At 39.1% G+C, this 19,201-nt stretch overlaps 2 protein-coding genes across 3 annotated transcripts; one reads left to right on the top strand and one right to left on the bottom strand.

Moving 5' to 3' along the window:
* The first annotated feature begins 406 nt into the window (after positions 1-406).
* TSG101 (tumor susceptibility 101) lies at positions 407-12,738 on the top strand. Its single transcript, XM_010139131.1, has 9 exons — positions 407-488; positions 2,255-2,320; positions 2,882-3,045; positions 4,218-4,344; positions 5,260-5,326; positions 7,008-7,099; positions 10,794-10,996; positions 11,119-11,358; positions 12,403-12,738. Exons 1-9 carry the CDS (start codon positions 476-478, stop codon positions 12,490-12,492), a joined length of 1,062 nt encoding a protein of 353 aa, XP_010137433.1. The 5' UTR covers positions 407-475; the 3' UTR covers positions 12,493-12,738.
* A 1,197-nt stretch (positions 12,739-13,935) lies between these two features.
* Positions 13,936-18,873, bottom strand: LOC104496061 (L-lactate dehydrogenase A chain). 2 transcript variants are annotated; one of them, XM_010139129.1, is made up of 7 exons: positions 18,741-18,873; positions 17,878-17,995; positions 16,960-17,133; positions 16,357-16,530; positions 15,427-15,544; positions 14,909-15,032; positions 13,936-14,725 (listed from the first exon to the last, which is right to left on the bottom strand). In XM_010139129.1, the coding sequence occupies exons 1-7, from the start codon at positions 18,864-18,866 to the stop codon at positions 14,561-14,563; spliced, it is 999 nt and encodes a 332-aa protein (XP_010137431.1). In that variant the 5' UTR covers positions 18,867-18,873; the 3' UTR covers positions 13,936-14,560. The 2 variants fall into 2 exon arrangements, with proteins under 2 accessions (XP_010137431.1, XP_010137432.1); XM_010139130.1 differs by lacking the exon at positions 16,960-17,133 and having other exon boundaries at positions 14,266-14,725; positions 18,741-18,870.
* Between the last annotated feature and the right edge of the window lie 328 nt (positions 18,874-19,201).

Here is a 19,201-nt window from a genome sequence, read left to right as displayed (position 1 = left end):
TCTGTATCAGGAATGTTCAAAAAATCGCCATATTTTTTCGGAGTTGTGTTGGTTTGGTTTTTTTTTTTTTTTTTTTTTTAAGATCCACATATATCAGATACTGTTGGTTATGGTAGAATGTGATTGAACGTGCAATAGCTTTCCCCAGGTCACTTGAAGTACGGACCCTTATTTAAGATTAAAAGTGTCTTAATACCTTGTTAAAGTTTGGTAAGTTATACAGGCAGTGTTCAGTTAAGAATTGTGGCGAAATAAATTCTTATTCCAAAATAAGAGTGGAGAAGAATGTCCTTGTATCAGTGTAAACTCATAAATGCAGCCTGTTGGGTAAAACAAACCAAAATTAAATCACACTGAAAATTCAGTTGCTAAAGTAATTCTTTCTTTTTTTTTTTTTTTCCAGTATAAGTATAGAGACCTAACTATAAAGGAGACAACCAGTGTTATTACTCAGTATAAGGACCTCAAACCTGTCATGGATTCATACGGTTAGTCTGTGCATGGCAAAATTTTTGTTCTTGAATTGTTGACGGTTTAGAAATCTTTGGTAGTTTTTGGGGGGGGAAGGAGATTAAACCTAGAAAATATAATTTGAGTTTTTGTTCTTGATCTTTGACATCAATACTTCCTTAGAAATACAGACAGTTGTTTTCTAAAATAACCTGCCTCTATTACTGAGTTGAACATGCCAAGAATTTTTCACAGCTTAACTTTCACTTAATCGCTTGGTGATGTCCTGTCCTGAGATTGCCAGTTTCTCACAGATTCAGCTTTGCTGCCGTAGGAAGATGTGTTTAGAGTTCTATGTAGAAAGAGCTGTAAAGAAAATATGGTTAGGTATAGGAAATTGGTACGAGGGGTTTTGTGACATACATTAACGAGGACAGTCTCTATTTGTTAGCTGTTTTAAAGGCTCTGAATCAATTCAAGCGTGTTGAATGAAGGTGATATCTAGGGTCAGCTCTGGAGGCTGAGGGCATGGTTTCACTAGACAGGTGAGCCAGCACAGCTGCTGAGGTCATCTTGCTCCTGATCACCTACTTTAACCTCTGGGATTCCTCTGTGAGCTAATTTATATCGCTCATTATCAGAGATTTGAGAGTCTTCTGATTTCTAAATTCTTAATCTGGATTGAGAAGTACGCAGAAGGGATGTGGACAGGTAAAAGATAAATTATTTTTAAGTTAAATAGCTGCAAGCCAGCAGCTGCCACAGAAATAAAAGTACATGCAGTGATTGGAGAATCGAAAACAATAGTGAAAGGGCTGTGGTTAGAATAGCTACACCAGTTTGTTAACGATAGTGGTCAGAATCCCAGACAGCTTTAAGCCAGGGCAAGAAGCCCATTTGTGTTACTTAACTCTTTCTAAGCTGCCTGGGGAACGCTGAGTACACAACCACTTCCAGATAATTATTATCTGGAGCAGTGAAAGGAGCCACAAGAAACTGGTTACATTGCTGCGGAGGTGGTTTTCAAGTTCATGTTAATAATGAAATATATCCCCCTGTTTAAGTCCCAGTGTGTTCTATCTGCCTTTGCAGAGCATAAGCACCGAAAGAATTCTACATGATAAGCTACATTTGAAGTATGATTAGAAACTTTCAGGTGAAATTAGGAAAATAAAAGCTTTATTACCTGAGGGTGATTTATTCAGCCAAGAAGAATCTATTGGATTGAAAGTATGGGAGAACTAAATACAGCAACTCAGTAAATGGGGGTGAGTGCAGTTTGTGAACTCAGACTAAGATTGGGCAGTGAGTCAAGTGCTCTGCATTTCTTCCTCTTCAGATTTGATTAAATTACCTTCACTGATGATGTAATAAATGCCTTTGGCCCAGTAATTTTCAGTATTCTTGCTGACATGTTTGACTGGAGAAAGCATGAAGAATCCTTTGTAATCCTCAAATGACAGTTCTTTTTTAAATTGAGTTCAGATTATCTTTGCAGCAGTTTGTATGATTTGGGGTTCGTATGGTTCCAACATGTTCTACTTGGTCTCTGAATGAGGAAGCAGTTTTATTTGTAGTGAAGGTAGGTGACTGGACAAGAATTAGTCATTCATTTCTCAGAAATATCTTACTCATAAGAAGTTACCTGACTGTAGACAAAATATGCAAGAGCAGAGCCTTTCAAGCTGAGTTTATGTATGTGACCTTCTGAAAATTTATGCTAATCAATAAATGGGGTGTAATCTGAACAGAGATTAATATAACAACTACGTTTGTTTTAAAAATACTGTTTGTTCCCTTTCAGTTTTTAATGATGGATCATCTAGGGAGTTGATGAGCCTCAGTGGAACCATTCCTGTGCTTTACAGAGGTATGCATTAACTATTATCATCATCATCACTATTATTTTTCCAAATTGCATGAAAAACTATTTAGATTTATCCTGGTTCAGCGTCACTGTTTTCTTGAAGTCCGTGACTTGTCTGAAGTATAATGTTTTAAAGAAATTGTTCTCTGGTTTTGCTGAGGAATAAGGTTTTAGTGTTGAGCATTGCTTCTTCAGCCTTGTGCGGTTTGGTAGCATCTCTTTTTTTTCAGTAACGTGTGTTTTTTCAAGCTTCTTAACTGAATGAGGGCTGCAAACCATGTCCTGCTGCAGCTAATGATAGTTCAGGTTAGGGTTTAGTAATGTTACATGTAGAACACATGAGATAATGTATTAGTATTAAATAATCATTGCAAACCAAAGTTAAATTGTCCTGAAAAACTGTTGGTCATGGCCACATTGTGGGATTTTTGTTGAATGTTATTAGTAGATTTTGGCTTTTGACTCTGTGCAGTTGAATTTACCAGACTTTTTATAAATCCGGATACAAGAGGACTGTTGAAGAGATGGAATAACTTCTAAAATATTTCAAAATATTTTTTCTAGGTAACACATACAATATCCCAATTTGCTTGTGGCTGCTGGACACCTACCCTTTCAACCCCCCAATTTGTTTTGTGAAACCGACTAGCTCTATGACAATAAAAACTGGGAAGCATGTGGATGCAAATGGAAAGATATACCTTCCTTATCTGCATGAGTGGAAATACGTGAGTATAGGAAACTTCAAATTCTCAAACCAATCTGTTCGGAATTCCTCATCAGATGGGGCCCTGATGTGAAGATCAGCGAGATAAGAGTATTTATAGAAGGGAAATTAAAAATTCTGTTGAAACATTGCTGGGCTGAAGTTAATCTCTGTAAGTGAAATGGACTTGTCTGAGCACTTGGACTTCTTTATGTAGACTTTGCTGGAGCATTGACAATAAATACATTTATTGCTTTAACAATAAATAAAGGGATCGAGCAGTGCAGGCTTCTTAGGAGTTATGGCCTAAACATGGACTTGTAAAAAAGATAAACAGTGCTGACAAGGTCAGAAGAATGGTACAAGATGTGCATGGTTCTGTTAAAAGTGATTAACAGGAATAAATTTATTAAGCATGGGTTCAGTGCTTGCATGGTAATAGTGGAAAATGACTTCCCAGATCGGGATGCAGGTCTTGGGCAAGCAAGAGGATCTTCTAAGATATGTGTGATACAGAATTCATTCATTTTGAGGGGTTGATAAAAATACAGTGGATTATAGAGCTCAGAAAATTTGGAAATAGGATATTTAATCTGGTGCTGCATTCATGATGCTTGTCCTCATTTTGGCAAAGTGAAATCGTGCCTGTATTAAATGTAGCTATAAACGGAGAAGCCTAATTTAGCTGTATCTAAAGGAGGTTTGTGCCACTCTCGCCACTCTTTGAGGGAGAGAATATTGCTTGAGCTGTTTGGAGCCTGAGCAAAAGCTTTGTGCTTTATGAAGTGGAAATGTCTGAACACTCAGTGATCTGTTCTTTTTTTCATGTTGGAGAGTGGATTTAAGTTTTTAAAACATGATTATAATCCATCACTGCATAGTCATCTTGAGTCACCTGTTGCCGTGCAGCTGATAGGGGACTGTGTCCTACCAGTTTATTCTGAGTGCAGATGCCACTGCAGCTGTATTTTGCTATGCCGTTTTGAACACCAGCTGGGTTTGGTATCCAGAAGGAATCCAGAAAAGAAGTTAAATATGCACACACACACATATATGTGTGTATATATATACACACCAAAAGAAATGTAATCCCCTTTTATGGGGCTTTTGATGGAATAGTATCATTTTGTCGTTACATTCAGTTAAACTGTCTGTTAGTGAAATCAGCAGCTTGTGATTTGCTTACCCTCACAGCCCCAGTCAGACTTGCTGGAAATGATTCAGGTCATGATTGTTGTGTTTGGAGAGGAACCTCCAGTCTTCTCTCGGCCTACTGCTTCATCAGGCTACCCAGCATACCAGGCAACAGGCCCTCCAACCAGTAAGTGGTCATGGCTACTAATTTCTACAAATACTCCGTTTTCCAAAGTGATGTTGCTCTGCAAAGTTTGTCAGCAAAGGTCTACTTTAGAATGACTTTCTGCATTGCTGGCTAATGAATTCACTTGTGCTGTACCTTTTTGAACTGCGCTGGAAGAATGTGTGTAGTTTTTCAGCTTATGGAAGGGAGGGAAAATCAAGTTTGTATATTAAAAAACCCTAAACAAAAAAACCCAGTAACATCCCCCCCTTAGGCCCCTTAAAACAACCAGTAACGTAACAACATTCAGAGATAGCCTTTAAAAAGACATTATTCATTTAACTGTCTTTGTATCTTATTTGTTAAAATTCTGGCAATACAGGTCTATCTGGTAAGTCTCCAGCAGCTCTGAGACTAGAGCGTTTCCTATCCCCACGCTTTTGGGTTTTGTTTTGGGGTTTTTTTTAATAATTGCTGGCTGTATATGAAAAACCCCTGACGTGTGATTTTTCATTCTTCTCTGTTGATTCTGTACTCTGTCTTGGTGTCCATTCTTATTTTCTTGCAAAATTTCTCAAGACTTCTAAAATCTTCTATTTATTTAAACTTCTGGAGTCATCTTATTTTAAAGACTGGGGAAAAGGAGAAGCAGGAAATAGAAGATGCTAGAAATCCTAGAGGAGACTCTGTATTGGGTGGGAGAAATCCCCAACCCAGTAAAGTAGACCTGCTCAGGCCAGAGACTGGGGCAGGAGGGGAAGGGCTTTTGGCCATGCAATGGCTTCTCTTATTCTTGTTGATTCGTTGTGTTAGACAGTATATATTGTTCAGTAACATTTTGGAAAGTATCTTAACTGCAGCTTAATATGTATGCACTCTTAATATATATTAAACGTCTGAAAAAATGAAAATACACAAAATCGTTATCTTATTTAGGTTCCTATGTGCCGGGCATTCCAGGTGGAATATCTCCCTATCCGGCAGGAAACACTCCAAACCCAAGGTAAGAGCCCCTTTAACTGTCATCATTTACATACCAGACAGTTTCACTGAGTAGTATCTAGTCCTAGTTGTATTTTATTTGGGTACATTTGTTGTATCATTATCATACTAGTAGCTTTTTGAAAAGTGAGGGCTGAATTCTTGTCGACAGCCACAAGAAAGTTTGAGAAAGGTTGAGCTTTCTTAGTGTTGCTTCCTTCAAATACGATATACTTGAGTGATAAATATATTTTTTAAATTCTTGCCTAACTCCCAAATGTTATCTTGCTGCGCTTGTATATTGGATTAGTTTTTATAAGGTTGATAGGTTTACGTGCTACAGAAAGAAATGTACCCCTGCAAGCTGGGGGGTTTGTTGGTGTTGTTAGTATTGGTTGGGGTAATTAGCACAAAACATTGAACAAAGCCATTGCTGGACTAATGCAAACCTTGACTCCAGCAGAAATAGGGACTTCATTCAGAGCACTCTAAGAGAATTTGAAGGGCACAAAAGTACCTAAAAAGATTTTTATTAATATAAGCCAAGTCTTTTTACTTAAGTATATTATATAATAGTTTGGAATAAAGCTTTTCCAGAAGACTTGCAGTTCTGTCTTAGCAAATAGTAAGATGCTGATTGCTGCCTCCTAGTGTGTCCCTAGATTTTTTCACATCATAGTTTTTTTTTTAATTATTAATATCCTTATATCCTGATTTTGTGGTAGGAGCATATGAGGAATTGCTGTGGTATGTAAGATTTCGATTTAAAAAAAGAAAAAAAAACCTCTTAAGTATTAGGTAGGTGGGGTGTTAATGCTTTAAGAGGTGGAAAATGAGGATTTTTGGTAAGTTCTTATGGCAAGTTTTCTCCTACTAAATACATTTATTTTAAAGTGCTCCTTATGTTTGTACAAAAATGAATAATAAAAACTTTTAAAATCTAATATGAATGAACAGAAAAATTTTACATTTGCAATTATCTGAAGAAGCACAGAATATGCTTATTTTACATGTTTTCTTGGACCATTTTGTTTACTTATAGCCAGGGATAATACTCTGCTGCATGCTGGTGTTTGTCAGTCTAGTACTGACTGGTCTGAGTCCTTGTTTCAGTTGATAGTAAATGTATTGTAGAAAGGTGTTGTAGACTGTCACGTCATATGTCATCTCGCAACTGTTTCAGTTGCTTTCGCTTTCCTTCATCCCTCAGAGCAGGGCTGAGAATTCTGGAGGAGTTTTCCTCTTGTAACCATATTTTGCACAACATTTTTAGGTTTACACAAAGCATTTCAGCAGTTATCTCGTTAACTATTCTCATATTAAATATTCTATTGAAATTGCTTTTCGTGAGTTTGTACCTGGAGTAATTTCCTTTGGATGCTTTTGGGGTTTCCTGTGGCATGTTAGAAATCACACGGCAAGATTAAAAGATTGAAGAGAATTTGGAATGATCCCAATGCTTGACCAGACAATCACTAGATAGGCACTCAGATAAAATGGTATCTTCTTAAGACGTAACCAAAATATAAATTGTGAAGGATGTTAATGTGAACCAAAAAGAGAAGTAGAACTTTGTTGGCAATTTAAATATTTTATTATGTAAACGTTTAACATGGTGCTGTAAGGATAATATACATGGTTGATATTTTACAAATAGTTACATAACATTAACTTATCTCTTTTTTGTTTGTTTGTCAAAGCAGCTACCCAAACTATCCTTATCCGGGTGGTGTCCCATTTCCAGCAACCACTAGTGTTCCGTACTACCCTCCGCAGCCTCCTGTGACTACTGTTGGTGAGTAGCTTTGAAAGGATTCCTTGGGAGTGAAACTTCCCTCTATAACTGATTAAGAAAGTGGGGGAATGAGTATATTGTTCTTACTCTGACCTTCCAAAGTATTAATCTTCAATTAAAAGACATTATTCAAAGGAAGAATAAGATATATTTTATGTCCTTCGCCTTCTGTTTTGTTCAGTCAGATCTTGATGAATCCCTGGGTTTGTGCAGTGCATTGTGTGTGCTCTATGAATATTTTGAAGCGCACTGCATGTAACTACCTTAAGGGTTTTTTCTCACCCTGTAAGTGACACTCGATTTTCTGTGTTGCTCTGGTTGTGGTTTGTAAAAATGCTTTTGTCCTCGTCTAATCATCTACTGTACTCATTTATTCTTTATACTTTCTTTACTCCCAGAGTCATGGCTACCTAGAGCAGAAGTTTCTGGTGTATTTGGATCAAGCTTCATTTTTCCTGAGTTTCTTCTCCAGTCTCTTCTTTGTTGCTTCTTAGTGATCCCTGCCTGTTACTTAATTCTTTCTTCCCTTCAGCAGCAAGATCTAAGCTATTAGCATGTATCTTTTCCCAGTCTGCTGCTTCTTGGCCCTTTGCTGACAAAATACACCAGCTTGGTTTCCACACTGCACCTCACTTTTAGTATATTTCTAAGAGATTGGAAACCAGTGATAAAAGTCATCTAGCTGAATAGGAAGTTAGTGCAGTAGCTTTCCAGTAGGATGATAATCCTTTTGGAGCAGTTCTGTGGTAAGGATGTAGACTCTTTTGTGACCTGCTTCAGTATCAATCATTTGTAGTCTCTTGCACCATGATTTAAACGTGCGTCCATAGGTTCTTCATATAATGTCTGGACTCCCAGTTATTTATACACACTCTTCCCTCCAGAACTGTGTATATTTTGAAATTTTCATTCACGCACATGGGGACAAAGCGAGTTAACAACTTGGCAAGGGAAGATAGATGCATCTACTTTACTCTTAAAACATTTCAGGAGTTGTTCTGCTGTTAAAGAATTTGGAAACAACAGTAAGTTTTATTCTTCTTGTGCCTGGTCCCACCCTTTGTGTCCAGTTTCTTTCAGCCTTCTGAATTAGAAAATCCTTCTCTGAAAGTTGTTTCAGTGGTCATCTCTGTGTTGAGGTGATGTGTTTCTACCATGGATTTCTTTTCTGCAAGAAAGCTGCTGTCCCACTTAGGCAGCTCAAACATTGCTGTCTGTTGAGGGGCTGCAGTTGGTCCTTGAAAATGAATGATCTCCATTGGCAATAAGAACCTTTCTAGGGAACATTGGCTTTCTGCAGCATCTTGTTGAAACAGATCCAGTTTTGCTTTTGTGTAGTAGAGAGTTAACTTAAAATATAGGTATCTCCTGTTCAATTTCCCTCTTCAAGTCCTGGGTTCGACCATCCAATACCATGTTGTAATGCTAGGTTTTGTAGTGATTCATTTGATGCAGCCAGGTAAAAGTCATACACCTGTTACACATAGTTTATCTCTTGTACCAAATGAAAAGCAAACATGTCTCTTTAACCCGTGGTATTTACACTGCCTTGTACTTCAGTTTTTTACAGCACGGTATTGAGTTTGTGTTCACGAAGCCAAGCCGTGGTGATCGAGTTTTGTCTTTCATCTGAAAACGCTTGTTGCCTGTACAGATTGTTTGGCTATGGTTTATTGTGAGAGTGTATTAGAAGCATATCGGGTACTACAGCTTTGGAGTTTTGTGGGGGTGGTGGTAGGCTGTTTCCTAGAGGGAGCTTAGTTTGAATTGAATTAAAATACTTATTCAGAACAGCTTAAGTTTTTTATAGTAGGTGGTTTTTCAAATAGCCCTCAGGCTTTTTCCTTCCATTCGATCATGTCCCATTAATTACCTTTCTGATGCAGTTACTAGTCTGATGATTCTGTAAGGTCACTTCTGAAACCAGACTCTGCCTGGTAAAGGTTAAGGGTTTCAGTGCTCTGTGAATTTAATCGCTATGTGCCATAAAATCTTTCCCAAGCTGGGCTATTTCTGGAAGTGGCAGAAAATGCTATGGGTTCATGCTCTTTAAGAAGATACATAAAATCTAATTAAGCTGTCTTAAAATGACCTTTTATATGTTTGAAGACCTCTTTCTTATCTGTTGGCATTTCTATGTGAATTTTCATTGTGTTAAGTGTATTGGGATTTTATTTTTCTGTTCTACTGTTAAAGTGAGCCTTGTTTAAATCTCCTGGAGCGAGGGTTATCAGTGGAATAAAAATTAGAACAGATGGCTGGTTCTGACTTTGTGTTAGAGAATAATTCATTGCGTAAAGTAAACAGTAACTGAAATCATGCTAATGATATTCCTGAAGTGAAACCGGACCTCTTTGTTTTGGTTTGGAACACGTATATTTACAGCTGTCTGCCTTAAACAGGAAGTCCTAAACAGTGAACAGACTCTTTGTCCCAGATAGGTTGACTGGCTTGGTGTAGGTTTTACCTCTCAGTGTACAAAACAGTGTTCTTTTCTCTTTTCATATGTAGCAGCAATGATGAATTCCTGGGCTTGTGTATATAGTGCCATTTGACAGCTTCTGTTGCTAATTCTCATAGATGGTTATATCAAATACTGAAATTTGCCTTACACTTACCTGAAACAGCTGTGCTTGCTTCTGCTAGAATCAAATTGTTTAACTAATTCCACGTAATCTCATATGCCTTACTAACTTTCTTTATTCAGCTAATATTCAAGATGTATTTTATACATCTGTGAGAATTTTTACAGGTTCCTCATGGGTGCCATTCCCTAATTTTATAAGCCAAGCTCCCGTGCACCTTGCTCCAATTACAGGACCATCTGCAGAAGCTTTAAAAAATAAATGGTAGGCCCAGTATAACACTGAACATGTACCATCTGATTTTAGTTCAATAGCACATATCTATAAACTATTCTAATAGGATTGATTCACGTTTTTCTCTCTGATTTGCAATCTTTTAATAAATGTTGCTTGTTAAAGTAAGATTACCTCAATAACAAATGTTCTGTATTAATGGTGATTGTTTTACTGGCCTCCCATGCCTGCCTGAGGATGGATGAATGATAATAATTGTGAAACCAGTTGGAAAGGCTAGATCATATTGTAGCTTTTTAGTCACTTTATATAGTCCAGGAATGTCACTTAAACAGTCTCTGCTATTAGACATTTATAAATAAAAAAGCACAGCAGCTAAGATCCTTTTTGTTGAAATCATTTTTGTTAGCTTAGTGTCCATCTATTTTTATTAATCTTAAAAAACCAAAACAAACGAGTGAGTGGCAAGCCTCAAGGTAGAGTACCTATAGGCAGATGAGTTGTGGTTGAATACAGGTACCCATTAATTCCTGTAGAGTTTACCAGAATTTATTATTCTTTAAAAAAACTCAGACTAACAATGTTTGTAGGCTTTGGGGAACGTGGCCAGCTGATTTTTAAATTAAAGGAAGATTGTGGTTATGGGAGTAGTGAAGAGAATGAATGGATGCATACTCTTGTGTACATCTTAATGTGTTTTAGCTCACTGTGGTCTCTTCACTGCTTCTGAAAATTACTATGGAAAACAGTTTATTTTAGTGTCTCATACTGTTAAAGTACGTACAGCAAGTTAGCCACTTCTGTTTCAAACTGGCTTTGCACTGAAGCCAGTGCAGAAGAGAGTTAATTTTATGCTTGTGAATTTTCTTGTGCAGGCCCCAGCAGGGATGGAACTATCAGCGAGGACACCATTCGAGCTTCCCTGATTTCAGCAGTCAGTGATAAACTGAGATGGCGGATGAAGGAAGAAATGGATCGTGCACAAGCTGAACTCAATGCCTTGAAACGGACAGAAGAAGACTTGAAGAAAGGACACCAGAAACTGGAAGAGATGGTAACTCGCCTGGATCAGGAAGTGGTAAGCTGGGAAGCAGAGAATCAACTGATATGTTGAAAAGTCTTTCATCTTACAGTTGTATCACTAGAAGGCATTCAGCTCTCGAGACCTAATAAATAAATAAACATCTTAATTGTTTTTAGGCTGAAGTTGACAAGAACATTGAACTTCTCAAAAAGAAGGATGAGGAGCTTAGTTCTGCCTTAGAGAAAATGGAAAGTCAGTCAGAAAATAACGACATAGATGAAGTTATTATTCCTACAGCACCTCTTTACAAGCAGATCCTGAACTTATATGCAGAGGAAAATGCAATTGAAGACACGATCTTCTATCTTGGGGAAGCGTTAAGACGTGGAGTGATAGATCTAGATGTCTTTTTAAAGGTAGGTTTCTTGGGATGTTTTTAAGATGTGCATTCTAAATGTGACTTAAATACTTTGAACTGTTGATGAGCTTCTTAATATTAATGATTTCTTCACTGAAGAGGATCCTGTAAGAACAGGAATACTTATATGTTGAAACATGTTCTAAAAGAGAAATTTCAGAATTAAAAGGTCAATTTTCAAAATATTATAGATACAAAGTTGTTCACAGGTGCAACAGTGTCAGTACAAGCTTTGCACTGGGCTTGCATCCTAATTCTGGAGAAACTAACTTGAAGGGTGATTGAAGTATTCAGACAGCTTTTCACTTGCAGTCTATGGATGTCTCTGCTGAGGCAGCCGGTGGAGTCTTAGAATTGTAGGGGGGGCTGGGAGGGTGGGGGGAAGTCAGCTAGTTTTGTGTCTCTAGCAGAGACCTAGACAATTTCTTTGTTGTCCTTAATGCTGAAAGTTTTCATAATGTCTGATCTAATAACCTTCCTATAAGCTTATGTGCAGGTCAATAGCACATGAAATAAAGACAGATGTGTTATTTTGAAAAGATTAAAAGCACTTTTTAATGTGGAATAAAACTACACAAAATTTATATGTCGAAGTAATTAATGTTGCCATTGGATCTGTAAAGATTAGTGTGCAGAAGTGTTAATGGGGCCACTGGGTAACATGGGTAACCAGTCATTCCTTTTTCTAACAGTTGAGGTTTCCCCCAAGTTCCCACTCTAGCTTTGCTTTGGACATCCAGTGTACAATGCACCATGCAGAGACATATTATTTCCTCCTTATGTAGCTTGCTAGTTCTGTTTATCTGCTGTTAGAAGAACCGTTCTCTGTCCCAAGTTCCCGTTAGTCCCACTTAGCCAACTGCAAGTCATTTTAAGGCAAGAGAATCCATTTAGTAAACAAATGCATTTAGTGTTTCCCAAAAACTAACATCATGTTTGGGTCATGGGATGTGTCATGCTTGGAAAATTTGTATTGTGATACAATTAAGATTATTTCAGATCTTTCTCAATAGCCAGCTGTTGCTGTTCTTTCTTTCTGCAGCATGTACGTCTGCTGTCTCGCAAGCAGTTCCAGCTGAGGGCATTAATGCAGAAGGCAAGGAAGACTGCGGGACTCAGTGATCTCTACTAAATTCCCAGACTTTAACTGGGAAGTTAGATTTCCTTATGAAGCAGCCATTCTCCTGGTATTATTTCTCTTAATCAGTAGGTGCCCAGAATAAGTTATTACATCATTCAAGTGTAAGATATTTTGAATCAATAATATATTTTCTTTTTGGTAAAGACTAGCTTTTATTAATGCACTTTCTATCTCCTGTAATCTTTGTGCTGGTGGACTTAACGCTGAATAAAACTTGTTGCCTATTTTCTTCCTCTAGAGACCTGTGTACCATGAGCTTTCTTTACAGACAGGCCTGGCCTATGCAGTGTCAGCTTCACCGTAATTTCACTTGACTTCTGAGATTTGGAAGACATTTCAGTGTACTGAATTGGAAAAAATCACATTTGTTAGACCAGTGAACTCAAAATTACAAGACCCTGCTGTTTGACCCAGCTGTTGACATCCAAGGATTGTTTTCTTGAAGTGAGCGTAGTAACCGTAATATTGACTTGCCTGTTCTACCCTCAGATCATGGTCAGAGTGGAGTATACCTTATGGTGCCTTAAGCCCTGAGGGGTATTGCATTTTTCCACTAGGAATTGCTAGGCAGAGGAAAGGCTGTGGTATCTGGTGTTGCACTACCTGCCAGGCAGAAAGGCCACAGGAAGGACGGGTTCTGGCTGTGTTAGCCAGGACAGAGCTCATAGTGACAAGCGGGGTGGTTAAACATGGCACTGTCTCTAAAGAAGGCTGTTGTGCAGAGCATCTCCTGCGTGCGGTGCTGCCCTTGTTGCCTCTCAGCAGCATGCTGCTGTCCTCCATTTGCTGTTGTAGGCTGCCTTGAAAACCGGAGTGTCTTGGTGCAGTAATCAGCATGGCTCAAAATGGGTGTTTGTCTTAAGGCTTTCCATGTTACCATTAGATCTGAAGAGGTTGGAGTTTGTATTCTAATACGTATTTTTAAACCTGGGTGAGACTTTTTTAGTGACAGAGAAGAGTAAATTCTTCCTTACCCCATTTGTTGTGGGCTTTGAAGAATAACTTTGGAATAGCAGTTACACATAGAAACAGCAAAGATGCTTTTTCGTGCTTGGCAGCAAGTTGACTTTTTATGGATGTTAAGTACTTGCTGTGGTGAGACTTGCCAAGCGCATTTTTGTGTGTACAGGTAAGGACAGAGTTCCTGTTACTGCATTGCTTCTTCACACCCCTGACATGAGACTAGAGCCTGTTTCTCTGCATTAAGATGGGAGTCAAGTTCTGAGTATTTAAATACTTCTCTTACCTTTTTTTTAATTCCTACCTTGGGACTGTTACAAAGTTCATTACATAAATAGCTGGAGCCTACAACAGAGTAGCTGCACACAAACCATTATTATGCAGGTGAGGTTGAGTTAGTGTTATGGAAGAAATAAATTGTTTTATGCATTTTGGAGGCAAAGCCCTATAAAGGAAAAACAAGGAGACAGAAAATAACAGTTTGTGGTTTATTTGCTGTTGGAGCTGGTACTACAGATGGACAGTCACTGTCTTGTTGCATACAGAAACCTTAACATTTTTAAAACATGCTCAGGAGACAAACTTACAACTAGGCTTATACAGTACACAAAAATAAGGTTCTCTAAAAAAAAGAGGTATACACAAAAATTCCAAAGCAGTGTTAGGAAAATACATTTGGACCTACCAACAGTGAAATACTTTAGCTATTCAGCTGGCAGAGAAGGTTGGTCAATTGGCTTGACAATCCTTTACTGCAAGAAAATAGTCTTTGGTTTCACATTGTGTAATAATCAGTTACTTATTGATGAGGAAAAGGCAGAGGGTTTTCTAGGCAGTGCTGCTTTGAGTGCTGGATTTCTGTCATACCACTTCACTGCACAAGACTGACTAGGTCATCTAGCTCTGGCTAAGAACGTGAACATGGAAAACCTTAGAATAGTCTCCTAATGCTATTTTCAGGAAACTCAATTGTTCAGATTTGAGATGTGTGTGTTTTAATCAAGATATACATTGAAAGATTTGACCTACTCGGAAAGTGCAATATAAGATAAACCACTAAACCCGTTACAACTGCGAAGAGTGAACTGCTTGGGCAGATCTAAAACTGTAGTTCCTTCTGGATTCCCCAGAGTGTATCTGCACTCTTCCTTAATTTCTCCTCTTCATCAGGTTTTAGGATCATCTTCACTACATCAGTGATGCCATTACTGCCCAGTACACAAGGAACACTTAGGAAGACATCATCTTTTATTCCATGCATGCCCTGAAAAATAGGTAAGGATATTGTTAGGCTAGAGATTGTGTCTGTCGAGGTATTTCATAGAATATCATATCAGGAAAACTTGACCAAATTTACTTGAAATTAAACTGGAAAGTTACCACTGTTCAGAATTCCCACAGCTTTTGGTTCTCAGTAAGATGAAGTTAGCAAAAAGGGGCTGCTCACCTTAACAACTGTAGAGATTGGGTGCACTCTTCTCAAATTCTTCATAATACTTTCAGCTAAATCTGCCACAGAAAGGCCAATAGCCCATGACGTGTAACCCTTCAGTTTGATGACCTCATAGGCACTGCAGAGACAAAGTTAAAGTGCCATCAACTGAAATATTTAGAGTTTGAGAAGGGCTTTTGCAGGTGCCTTGATCAATTTGGAGACATCAGAAGCTTGACCGGTTTGCTGACAGAACTGAAATGAACTTAGTAGTGAAGAATTCTATTTGCATTTTGAACTACTCCCCACAGTTACACCAGAACCTTGGAAGATAAAGCACTTAAAGTTCACTAACCATGAAAAATTTAACTACCAAATCCACATTACTCCTTAGTTCTATAAGTGTGCATATTGCTATTTGTTTTGGGCTGCTATAGTATTTATGAAACCAGAAATGGATACTGCAGTTCAGAGGTACTATAGCTCTTCATCTTTTGTTCTCATGTTAGGGAAAAAAAAAAATCATTATTTACCTGTCCACCACCTGCTTATGGACTTCCTTCCAGTGTTCCTTGTCTGCATCAGTTCCCAAGTCTGGATGAAGAGCCTTCAGGGAGACACCAGCAACATTCACGCCACTCCAGACAGGTACTGAGAGTTGCACATAGATTAATTACCTCACAATAAAACTTAGTTTTGTCCTCCTCAAATTAACAGTTAACATAATATCTAGTTGGATCAATCCACAGCACACATCGCTATGATTTGGATAGATAGGACTTTAAATATAATATGACCTAGGAGGCCAGTAAGTTGCAGGGTGAGAACCTAGGAACATGTAAACATCTTTCTTTATACATGATGACACAAGGTTTGAATATACCCTTAATAAAGCAGAACACGAGACAACATGAACTAAAATGACAGTAACTCTGTATTTTGCAAAGGTTTCTCAAAGTAAGAATTGATTCTAAGAGTCCTCCCAAGTGTCAGGAAGCAGACAGTACAGTACTGCTCTGATGCTGCTAGAGAAGGTACAGGTTAGTAAGGAGAAAGTTGCTCTTTCTCCTGTTGTGCCTCTGCACTTCAATTCCTATATATAGCTCTTGAAGTAATCAAGAGATGCCAGTAAAGACAACTGAGTGACTACCCACGGGTCTAGAGCAGATCTTAAGGAGACCCTTGCAGAGAACTTCACCCTCTTGCTGCTTTGTGGTTTTTTATGGGAACAACTTAGCCTAGAAATTTTTAGCCTCCTCAGGTTACAGTAACGACCTTTTCCAAGCAGAGTAACTCAGGTCAAATATAGATCATCTCGGGTTACTCTGCACAGCAGAAGACTTGAAGCAAGAGTTACATTCTTACAGTGCTGCAGTTTTGAGCTGTAAGTTTTGGAGATGTTTCTTGCAAACAAAGTATCAGGAAAAAGTTCTGTGTAAGAGCCAGCCAGGCTTCACCCTTACCACTGGAATCTCCATGCTCTCCAACAATCCATCCGTGGCAGCTCAGAGGGTGGATGCCCAGTCTTTCTCCCATGAGGTGGCGGAAACGGGCAGAGTCCAGATTGCAGCCACTACCAATAACACGGTGTTTAGGAAAGCCACTGATCTTCCAGGCCACGTAGGTCAAAATATCCACTGTAAGTAGAACAGGGAGGATAACAAGTGCCACTTGTTAGTGGTTTGATAACTAGGGTGGTATCTTCTGTTCACCTGTCAGGACTTTATCTGCACACTAGTTACGAGAATGGAGCATAATGCAATGCTCACCGGCAGGCCCTGCAGTGGGCTAACAGTGACTGCTTTGCGGGCAGACCTGAGAGGCTGTTCATGCTACACGTGCAATTATCTGTGCCCCTTACTGTGTCCTGTGCTAAAGACCACTTAAAAGGCAACTTGTTTTATTTCTCAGAAGAGCAGCTTGCTGGGTGTAGAGAGGGATGATGGCACTTCTTGCTATGTGGTTATGTGGCACAAGTATTTTCTAAAAGCCTATGCTAGTACACTAACACCACCTTACTGAAGAAAGCACGATTCTCTATAAGCCTCTTGTTACACAAAACAAACCTGGGTTTGAGACAATAAGCAGCTTGCAGTCAGGACTGTATTTAACAACATTGGGAATGATGAATTTGAAGATATTCACGTTGCGCTGGACCAGGTTAAGGCGGCTCTCTCCTTCTTGCTGACGGGCACCAGCAGTGACAATGACCAGCTTGGAGTGTGCAGTCACACTGTAATCTGCAGACAAAAGGCATGATCAAACATGATCTCTTCCTACAGATGGTTCAGGAAAGTTCTCAGTTCCTTTTAGCTTTGGTGTCTAAAATTCTCAAGTTTGAGGATGCAGAAAGTCTCCTGGTACTTTTTACCCTAGCCTTTGCTTCTATAGAAAATTACATTATCTTTAAAGACTGTGGCTCACTGCCACAAGTGGCATGTCAAAATCTTTAACTTGCAGAACATGGGCTGTGGTATCCCATATTCCTCAGGCACACAGGGGTAATGTTGGGATGGCATCCAGTGCAAGCACTGTGTAGCAGATGTGGAAGGCTCTGCACTGAAAACCTACTACCTGCAGACGCCGGAGCTGCACATTAAGGCATGAGATGGCTATCATTTACCCTAGTCAGGTTGCCACTAAAGTTAATCTATCGACATTTACAGCCAAGAAGGAAGCAGTAATGCATTCAGGGGCTAACTGGCCCCTGTGGAATGAAGTTCTCAAAGGTGGAGGAGTACTTCAGAAATACAACTTTCTGTAGTGAGTGGTGAACTCTGAAGAGGATTCCTAGTTGGACTGACCTTAACAAGGTATATGAAACAATATCAATGGAGTACAATTTCTGTAGGAACAGAAGTGAAATGAGCTTTCTTCCTAACGGTCAGGATGACAGGCTAAGGGATAGACTTGGCTGACCCGTTTGAGATCTGAATGGCTATCTCCATTTGGAAATAACGAGCACATTAGAGCCAAATACTTGCCTTTGCCAGAGACAATCTTTGGTGTTTTAAGGAAGAGGCTGCCATGCTGGAGATCTAGCATCTCTCCTCTGAGCTTGTCCTCCACAACATCAACAAGGGCAAGTTCATCCGCTAAGTCCTACAAGAGACCAAGACTAAATATTTATTGCCTCTTTGAACAAAGTACACAATTTGTAAATTGTGACGTTACAATTATTTAAAAGCAGTGATCTATTTAAGCAATTATGCTTTACTTGTTCCCAGGGTACTTGAATTAGTCTCCTGGGATATCCCCTTTGTTGACTTAGTTTCGTACTTTTCATATCCACATTCTATGTGGAGTAGTTGTACAATTCAGCGAGACAATGATGAATAATTTAGTAACTGTGCATAAACAACCTGTTTTACATTTAAGAAAAGCAAGCCTGGTATTAACCATTGCATTATTACATTGAAAATGCTACGCAGAAGACAAATCATTCTGAGTAGGACCATTTTTCCAGTCCATACTGCAAAGAATTATTCCATTACGTGCTCTCCTTCAGACAAAACTGACTCCTCAGGTCTTAATCTTTTCTTCTGTTTGAAGTCTTGGAGGACTTCTACTTAGAAGGGATCCTGGAAGTCATTCAGAGGTAAACATAGCCTGTCAAAATGGTAGAGAGAGCATGTTCTGTCTGACACTGGGGTAAGCTTGGTTTACAGGAACTACAGCTATCTGACCTCTGTCGATAGCTTGACGATCACTGCTTCACAAAGGAATGTACCAAAGTTCACCTCCTGTGCAATCCCAATTAGCCTAATAAGGGAGATTACTTTTTGCCCCTCTTCTAGGCTTCAGGTAGTCTTAAACTGCACCACTTCCTCCCAGGCTTGATGCTTACCTTCATCAGGATGCTGATAGCACAGGCCATTCCGACTGCGCCCACGCCAACCACGCTGATCTTATTGTGGGCATGACTCTGCTCCTGTTTGTGGACATTGTGGATGAGCTGATCCTTGAGAGACATGGTGCACTGCTGCAAGGAAAGCAACAGATCATTTCTCCAGGCTGTGGAGCTTTTACTGACACCTCAATATTTGTATCAAGCAAGACAGGCTTTATTCTGGGATAAGAAAATGGATATAAATCACATGCCTAAAACACCTGGCAGCACTGCCTGTGCACAGCGAAATTACTGGAAAACTTAATCACTGATGACAGTGCACTGTTAGAGCTCACTATTGCTTTCCCTCAAATCCCGAGGGAAGCCTGAGAACCACGGATGACCTAGCTGGGTGGCACTGCCACAGCGTTAGTACAATGTTCTCAGTACTGCACTTAGGCACAGGAAGCCATTTTAGT

Source organism: Buceros rhinoceros, unplaced genomic scaffold, assembly GCF_000710305.1.
Source record: "Buceros rhinoceros silvestris isolate BGI_N320 unplaced genomic scaffold, ASM71030v1 scaffold34846, whole genome shotgun sequence".
Lineage (NCBI taxonomy): Eukaryota > Metazoa > Chordata > Aves > Bucerotiformes > Bucerotidae > Buceros > Buceros rhinoceros.
This window is presented reverse-complemented; position numbering and strand designations above follow the sequence as displayed.

What these genes read in the sequence shown, in the direction of transcription:
- TSG101 (XM_010139131.1), top strand. An exon ending in ATCTGCATGAGTGGAAATAC is followed by an intron (nt 3,046 to 4,217) that starts GTGAGTATAGGA and finishes TTACCCTCACAG; the next exon opens with CCCCAGTCAGACTTGCTGGA. An exon ending in GGAAACACTCCAAACCCAAG is followed by an intron (nt 5,327 to 7,007) that starts GTAAGAGCCCCT and finishes TTGTCAAAGCAG; the next exon opens with CTACCCAAACTATCCTTATC.
- LOC104496061 (XM_010139129.1), bottom strand. Translation starts at nt 18,866, where the DNA reads ATGTCTCTCAAGGATCAGCTCATCCACAATGTCCACAAACAGGAGCAG. An exon ending in AAAGATTGTCTCTGGCAAAG is followed by an intron (nt 17,134 to 17,877) that starts GCAAGTATTTGG and finishes TTTTGTCTGCAG; the next exon opens with ATTACAGTGTGACTGCACAC. An exon ending in CATAAGCAGGTGGTGGACAG is followed by an intron (nt 15,033 to 15,426) that starts GTAAATAATGAT and finishes TTGTCTCTGCAG; the next exon opens with TGCCTATGAGGTCATCAAAC.